The sequence below is a fragment of the Varroa jacobsoni genome, unplaced genomic scaffold (assembly GCF_002532875.2).
Source record: "Varroa jacobsoni isolate VJ856 unplaced genomic scaffold, vjacob_1.0 scaffold_1079, whole genome shotgun sequence".
NCBI classification, from domain to species: Eukaryota; Metazoa; Arthropoda; class Arachnida; order Mesostigmata; family Varroidae; genus Varroa; species Varroa jacobsoni.
This window is the reverse complement of record NW_019213981.1, coordinates 46,591-55,253: the sequence shown is the minus strand read 5'-3', so window position 1 is coordinate 55,253 and position 8,663 is coordinate 46,591. Positions and strand designations below refer to the sequence as shown.

Here is an 8,663-nt window from a genome sequence, read left to right as displayed (position 1 = left end):
TTTCGACGACAACGATTACACGACCGGGCAGCATGTTACACAGAAAATATCTACTTTCCACGATCTTGTGCAATTTCCAATATTGAGGTGCCCTGTAAGGTACTGAATCTTGGCTGATCTCGGCCACACTGAAGGCCTTATTCGAAAGAAAAAAAGAAGGTTATATTACTTTTCATAAAATGTAGGTTTTTGACCGAGAAACTAACACTTGAGATATCGAAATTTCCATTTCGAGCCTTCTCGAGAATTGTAGCACTCAAGGCGTAATCATATTCTCTTGGACTCGTAAAGCGTTCCAAAGGGCAATTTCGGTTCAAGAAATTGCGCTAAGCTTCACGATTGGGTTTAATCCAAGTTGTATTATCAAAATACTTACTCTTTATATATTACATACTTGCGTAGATATCTCCGCGCGCTTCTAACCGAATCTTGGGCAGGAAGCAACGTTTTGTGCATGATTTTTTGTACGAAGCGAAATACCTTACTTACAATAGTTTTCCCTAAAACTTTTCAATTATTCTGTATATAGCACTGGTATATGTATTTGGCATGGTTTTTCATAGTCAACGAAAGAGGTTCTTGTACGTAGGTGGAATACGTGGCCATCGCCAGTTAAAATTTCAACATTAGCAATTACGGCATGTAATTATCGTGCTGCGTCTACTGAAGGAATCACCTGTTCAAGGGCTTTAAATTAATCTAGGACTCCATCCCTCAGGAAGACATCCATGTCTCTAGGACTACAGATCTACTGCCGTGCCTTCGAAAGTTTGGACATAATCGTTTTGCCTATCGGACACGCATTATTATTTCACTTAATGTAAAAAATAATTTCTTGGCATTTATTGCAAAGATTGATTTTTTGCAACGTGACCACAAGTGGGCGAGTATCGTTATTTTTTTTAAAAAAGGAGTTGTTCTTAAGAGTAACCATCACAATTTATGTTGCAAAAAGTGTTAGGTTGACAAAGTGTATGAAATTTCTTTCGATTCATTTTTGAAATTCGATGTTTTTTTTATCTAGCTACATTCTCAGAAATATCTAATAACGTCGCAATGACGCCAACTGACAGACCTTCGAACGTTTGCCTAATTGAACTGAATAGGTCGGAAAATAGGCATATTTGGCAGATTTTGACGCTTCATTTTTGTGCATCTTATTTACCCATTTTAAATGTGACCCACTCCATGTTTGCATTTGCTTGACTTTTCACATTTCGCCTGAGTTTGTTCGAAACGTTTTTTAAACTATTAACGCATTTACACATAAACTTGTATACGCCTTTGTTACTAGTTTTCAAATCTATGAAATATGCATTAGAGACAACAACACTTGTGGAGAGATTGACGTATAGTAGGACCCTATAAGAACTCATGGAAAATCCTATTGTGTGTCGCTGGTAATAAAAGAAGTCCTTACGACAACCTTGGATGTAAGACAGAACAAATAAGTCCCGTATACGATTCAGTATGGGTTACATATTTGGGATTTGAGAGGGGATGTCTTGCTGAACAGATTCAACTGACCTCCCGTCGACTCAGCTCGTCAAACTGGGTCTAATTATTGATAATACGAAAATTCTAGAAGGACAGTAGTAGATAACCTTCTTGTATGACAAGATGTTACACGAAAAGTTCGGCAACCCCAAAAATCCTGATATGGCTTAGGTTGAAATTCCTTTACAGAAGCTTCAAAATATATTTATCAATGTACCGCCTCTATGGATGGCGTCCCAATTAGCCGAAAAACGCATATATAGCTGAGTTACCTTGATAGGTGCCGTCTTTTCCCATAATTAGCATTACTTAAATCAAGCCAAAAACGAATTGATTTAGTGCTATCTTATAGATGTCCTTTTGTCGATAAAGGGTCATTTGTTTAACGTGAGAATGCAACAGGATCTTATCGTTCAGCTGTTATAAATACAACTTACCCTTGAATAGATGCTACTTAACCCCGCCGTTAGGTTGGACGTTGATTGTGCTCTGCTCAGGTCAATCCGATGTTCGATCAACGAATGGTTCGTAGCTCTGCCATGAAATTTCCACTAAAATCAGGCGCAATCGCAATGTGTTAAAACATGTACACGCTTAAGATAACCGCCTTCTACATCATGATCTGATGTCACTTTTGTGAGTCTGAATGATTCAGATTGTATCGAAAACCATCATCATACTTGAGGCTATTTGTGAGACGGAACCAGCAGCCGAACAATTGCAAAAGGTTCGATCGAACAATACATTTATCAGGCCTCGAAAGTAATTTTCAGTTTCCTGCCTTTACTATATACTTCGAAAAACATTTCTACAAAAACAATAAAGAAGAAAAAAAAGATTCATTCAACGTTATCTGTGAAACGACCAACCTTTTTCAATACACACTTTGTTAAAACTTGCAAAGTTCTGGTGAGATTTTGGCTGAGCATTACCTTACTCAATCTAGAAAATCCTTGGCTGTTTTTCTTCGTGCCTTTATTTAAAAAGTATTTAAAAGACCTGAGGAAAAATAATGAGAGACATCCTACTTGAAGTCTTCATCTGAAAGTCGTTAGAGCTTGCGTCGTCTCCCACATGGTTGGAAGACTTGCTCAGCAGCCTATGTGCGTCTAATCTAGTGTTTGTAAGAATGTCCACCAATGATACAATTAGGAAGCTTGGGAAAAATACATGCCTTTCGTACACTAGAACTTCGTAATATAGGCCAAAGTTCATGTTTTCTATATAAATTTAAGAAAACATCTAGAGCTAATATACGAATAATATGTATATAGCTTCTAAGGCTGATCAACCGAATTGGTTCCAATTTTATTTTTTGTTTTCTAATAACAAATACAAATTTTTATCTTATTATATATATATATATATATCTTATTATATTTTAGAATTTCTCGAGGTTTGCTAATGGAAGCAATCTCAGATTGGCTACCTGTGGGTTCGTGAAGGCTGGCTATGATAATGGCCATTTGATGTGCGTTCAGTCCATTGTAATAATCATTTACTACTCCACAGGCGACAAATCTAAGGCCTTGGTAGATTTCTATAACACAAGGAAATCTTATGAGCTCACTTTTTTTGGGTAAGTTGTATGATCCGTCGTGGATCTCTCTTCAAGGATGATGCCAAAATTATAATAGACATTAGGATAAAATGATACACCCTTACGGCCATTTACATCTGAAAACACAGTTAATAAAAAGTGTCAATTATTAAGAATACAATCACGATTAATATATAATAGATTATTTAAGTTATGACAGGCGTTAACCTAGAGGGCAAACCTGCTGAGCTGTTTACTATATATCTTGTGGCATTGGGTGTTGTGATATTGAATATTAATGCGGCAAGTATTATGTTGAAATTGTCGTGAGAGTCTGATGTATGTAAACATCAGATGACAGGTTCCACTGTGAAAACACTTCAAAGGCAGTGTTATCGCTAATATCGAGTGCCGGTAAAGGAGACACTGAGCCGGTAAAAGCTTAGCCTATAGTTCGTACGTAAGCTGTTTATCTATGCCCGGTATGTAGGCTTTACACAGCTCCTAGCACAAGCGCAAAAAATACTTATTTCGATATCGACTTGAAGAGACTTTTAGGAAATGTTTCCTAATTGATATTGTTCGTGAGACAAATGCATTTGTGACGTTTATGCTTGAATTCTTGAATATTTGTCAGATTCTATCAGTGTCGGGAAGTATTATACAGGTTTCCTATGTTGGCTTACCATACAGGCGATACTTTTAATATAGTTACGGATCAGTCAGGTGTATTGGGCTTGGACGTAATAATATAAAACGTCAAAAAGATATCTGACGCATGTACGTTCGGGAATAGACATACAAAAACAATATAATAGCGGTGATGAGCGCTATCATATTTGAATCCGCCTACCATAAGCCTTCGGCTGTAGACCTTCTAAGGTTAGGACACAGTAGCTAGCGACGCTTCTGACATGGCTCTGTTTCAGATCCTTTTCTGTCCACTACACTATTAGGGATATTCTGCTAGAGAAACTAGTCAGCGTCTTCTACAGTTTCTGCATATAAAAGTACGATAATACCTAAGGTGTTACTACGGAAACGCTAACTTACCTATGAAGGACAATACACTTCTCTAGTCTTATATATAATACGATGTTGTCTTGTAGAGACTAACAAGATGTGTTGTTATGGTTAGTATTACATTATAATAATAACTGAAACTATGCAGACGTAGATCTTCTAGAAAGAAAAAGGTTCATCCTTGTCCATAAAGAAAGTTATTACGGATGTCCTTATGTATACATACACTTGCGTAACGCCCTAAGCACATGGCGGACTAACTAGATAGCGGTAGGAGGTGAAAGGACTTTGCCAGCCACAAATAAAGGACAAAGCAAAACTCAATTATCCTATTTCAGTAGAAGAACCAGTTGAAGAGACGATATTCGACCGGATCGTGCTTCAGTCCCATCTAAATACTGCGGCAATTGTTAGTGGGTAACGTTTTGTCCTTCGTAATTGAAGGTACCTAACCGTCTTTCACGAACAAGTCGATGTGAAAACGAAGGACATATTCTACTTATTGTTTTCCGGTGAAACGACTCGCCATCGACGTAACAACAATCATAAGAAACAAATCTACGATGATCCACGTTATTCTCTTTTATTTACGATAGTCAAAGATAATTATTTTGTACTAAATAAAAAATACTTCTGCACTTCATTGGTTGGACCCGGCCAAAGAAAAAAGTAAATCCCAATGATTTATCTCACCTATGATAACTCGACGAAATTCGTCGCTATTTGGGAACTCCAATTTGGCTTTTGCTTTAAATATGTTTAAGCTATCATTCACAACTTTAACAGTAAACTTTCCTCTGGGGTCGACATCCAGCACTTGAAGTTGGCACGCAAACTTCTGAAACGGAATCCGTTACATTGAGTTAATTATAGTTGCTCTCGCAAACAAAAAAGAGGCAGAATAATTTAACAGCTGCGAATATCTTGCAAACTTTGTGTTTTTCTAGCTGGAACTCACCCTGCCCTTGTAGCTTATGATATCGCAAAAAGGTTCACTTGGCCGCGTTTCTGTTGGTGTTGACGATTCTATGCCGAACGCAGCAGAGACTAGCATAAGGGTATGATTGAAGACAGGCCCGTTGAGGCTATTTAGTCGGCAGGACATTGTCAATGATTGATGTGTTGGGTCAAAGTCTGACGAGACCGCTGGACGAGTTGTGCGAACGGTATGTGTAGCTTCATCGTAGTACAACAGATCACCTAGGGGAGACGTTGAAATTATGAAACATAATTATTCAGTCATTATCTGATTTCAATGCGACGTAGTACGACATACAGTGTGTTCCGAACTGAGTAAAAAAAAACTGCCGTTTATGCTTTTGTTGATTCTAAAGCGCTTGTTTAACTTGCAATACTAATGATTGACAAGCAACACCATCTGACCCACCATTAGCAAACCTTCTAAGTAAGCGCATCGATCACTATCCTAACGGTAGCCATCTTGAAATGTGGCTAATGATCTTTTTACATCCAACATCAGAAACCCGAAAAAAAAACTGAAAGTTTTTTCTGTCTTTATCGATTTGTTGATTATATGTCACTTTTGGATGAAATTTAAGGACGTCCTCATACGCGTTCATACATGACCGGCATACTTGCCGCAGGTCTACTGATTAGTTAATAGAGAAATTATTCATACACGGCTTTTTGAACCTTTGAAAAAGTACCATTCAGCGGAGAAACGTGTTTTTTTAGAAGCTCAGAGATCACGATATATAGCATATAGTGACACTCGCGCTACTGTAATTTGAGAAAAAAAATACAGACCTGGTAATAACTAATGCTCGCAATGTCCAATATTTGTAATAATAGCGAACGTTTTTTTTAACTAGTTTTATTTATAGGGGTTTTAAATAAATAAGTGCAAATTTTTTGTGTGTTACAATTGTTTACGATTATTTTCTGCATAAAAAAATTTGCATTTATTATATTAGCAGAAGTGCTTACTAAAGATATCTTTCGTTGAAAGGCTTCTCTTGTGCAACTTCTGCGGATTCTACGAGATATTTCAGAAAAATTCATATCGTTACCAGACTGATGATTGGCTAAAATGAACAAATCTAGCGTGTACCACGCAGAATGACTAAGTTCCATATTCGATACTTATCAGAGTAGTTTTTGGCAGAAAGACAGAAGATAGCCCCAGAAGACAGTTAAAAAAGGTTTAGTTCTTTAACTGGGTTTACTCAAAAGCTTCATCTAGGATGTAGCTGGGATAAGTAGCATTCTGGGAAGCTACCGACGTGAACCATTTTGTGTTTACATAGTATATACACATTAGGATTGTTTGTAGTATAAACGACCTAGCTTTTCGCTTATCTTTGCGATGCATTCATTGGCAACAATGGCCTCCGTGAGTAGGTTTAACATCACAACGTTAAGCATGTGAAAATTAATGTTTCAAACGCCGTATCACGCCTAACCTCCGTTCAGCAAGAATGTTGAATATGAAAACCCCCGCTTTCTATGCACGTGACTGGCTGAAAAGTTCCTCCCACCAAGCATAAAGTGTCAAGCTTTCAAGAGTTTTTCCCTGCTCCGACCTAAATTCCACTGTCGATGCGCTAAGATGGCCTAGTTTTTTTAGCGTACGGTGCCCCCGATTTTAAATTCTGAGCCGACAACGCGCAGCTGCACGATGTGTGTCCCTCGGCATACAAACAACATATTAAAATATCGTTTTCAGCAAACGTTTGGTCAAATAGATTTACTATCGTCTGTATGGTTCTGAAGAAAGTTTTACTCTAGATACACTTTTCACGCCTGGGAAAAGCATTTTTCTTCATTACACCCTTCTGCCTGTCAGGATGCGTGTACGAAGATTGTCGCTTGCAGTAATAGTAACACTAAGCTTTTGTCTTCGTTTTTTTTAGATCGTCTCTGTTAAACTTATGTACGTTTAGCCTATGTACGTACAATTATTATTAACAAAAAGAAAACGACATGTTGCATTGTATAAATAAAGACTATATTAATATTTCATGGAAGCATACATCATACATAAAATCATGTGCCCTTAACCATACTCCGTACGTGCTTGAACCAGTCAGCATCGATATAAACTTTTGTCTCGAATGAGGTTTGACGGAATTGTGTATTTATTCTCTCTAATTGCGTACAAACTGTATTCTATTCGCGAAAAATCGTGACCTTCCATTGAAGGCCGGCTGGCAGGCCGGCCGAGTTAAATCAATGATCGTTTAGTTACATTTGTGGTTAACAATATATTACGTGGCTCTTTTACATCTATAGTAATCCTGATCCCGAATAACAATCCGCTTCTTTGAGCAGGGTGGCAGTTTTTCTTCTATTTATCTTTAATACTTCAATTATTATTACGGTGTAAGCATCAAGAACCCGTTCCCACTAAAGCATCTAGCTGGATTCGGTCTTGCTAGACTTATCTCGGCTTTCTCTAGTAAAGCTAACAAACGGCTTTGCCAATACTGAAATTCGAAGTGGCTGTGGCCGCGTATTTATGCTTACCGTTCTAACCCATCCAAAGACCTGCGTTAGCCATTCGCGGTAGGCCACCCCTTGGCAACTTTGTATCTAATCAGAATTTCAACACAGTTGGTTTTACCATGTGAAATGCACTATTTGAATAATAAAATACGCTATAGCATTTTTTTATTATCTTGGAAGAATCACTCGAGTTCGGGCTCTAATAGACCGTATGGCTCCGTTTAAACTGGTGTTATGTTGATAGGTTTACGGGTATCTCTTGGCAAATTACCTAGAAAAAAAAAGGTTTATGTGTTTGATTTTACAATGCGACGTGACATGGTTAAAAATCTTGCTGAGTTCATTTCGATGCTGAGGTTAACTAAGTTGATATAGATGCGTTCAAGCTAGAGATATAGTCGCGACAGATGACGCAAGTTTCATAAACTTTTCATACAAAGAATGACGAAGTCAAACTTAGAAGCACAATATAGGCGTAGTACAGTTAGTTTCGTGATTGAGAATCGTATAAGAAGTAATGTCAGTTTTATAATGTCTGCAGAATATATGGACACTAAAATAGGGTCATAACACTTACTCTCTGAAAAAGTGTATCTTGCGGTTGTATTGCAGAATCGTTGTAAAGGTGTGAGCATGTACATGAGTGGCGTATTTTTAGCATCGTCTACCGCAATCGTAACTTTCTCAGGAGACGTCGCTGCAAAACATAGCTCCCTCGATGGAATATAGCATTTCGCCTCGGACTTTTTTATCACACCTGTAAACTCAACCACGGTACGGGCCGAACCTAAGAAGTCATGCGAGGCTTTTACTTCGACGCGAAGTCCATTCGAGAAGTCGTGGCCTGCAAAAACATTATGAGTCAGACTTACAGCACAATACACGTTAACCACATTGATAACGCGTTCGGTATCTGTGCAATTAATTACATGATAAATCACTGCTGCATCTGAATCGGTGACGAATATCCTTTGTACGGAGTACGACTGGCAATGAACTGTGGATATCCACAGTTGTTTCAGTACTTTCGAGTTCTGACATGTAAATGTAGAAATTTACAAATAAAAAAAATTCGAACCCTTTAATTAGTGAGTATCTATTCAAATGTGCTTTTTTTGTGTCGTAGTTATATAATAAA

The 8,663-nt window shown here is 37.8% G+C and overlaps 1 protein-coding gene and 1 long non-coding RNA gene across 3 annotated transcripts in view; one reads left to right on the top strand and one right to left on the bottom strand.

Moving 5' to 3' along the window:
- The window catches only part of LOC111266388 (uncharacterized), a 9,758-nt gene extending 1,134 nt beyond the window's left edge, over positions 1 to 8,624 (top strand). The window contains exons 3-4 of one of the 2 annotated variants that reach the window (XR_015313419.1): positions 5,008 to 5,226; positions 8,138 to 8,624. This is a non-coding gene — a long non-coding RNA (uncharacterized LOC111266388). The remainder of the gene's footprint in view (positions 1 to 5,007; positions 5,227 to 8,137) is intronic. The other variant, XR_002684060.2, reaches the window with a different exon arrangement.
- The window catches only part of LOC111266387 (uncharacterized), a gene marked incomplete in the record, with an annotated part of 61,066 nt that overhangs the window by 19,669 nt on the left and 32,734 nt on the right, over positions 1 to 8,663 (bottom strand). The window contains 5 exon segments of the mRNA XM_022843838.2: positions 1,935 to 2,048; positions 3,068 to 3,174; positions 4,754 to 4,898; positions 5,019 to 5,260; positions 8,103 to 8,369. Coding sequence (XP_022699573.1) covers positions 1,935 to 2,048; positions 3,068 to 3,174; positions 4,754 to 4,898; positions 5,019 to 5,260; positions 8,103 to 8,369 — 875 coding nt within the window.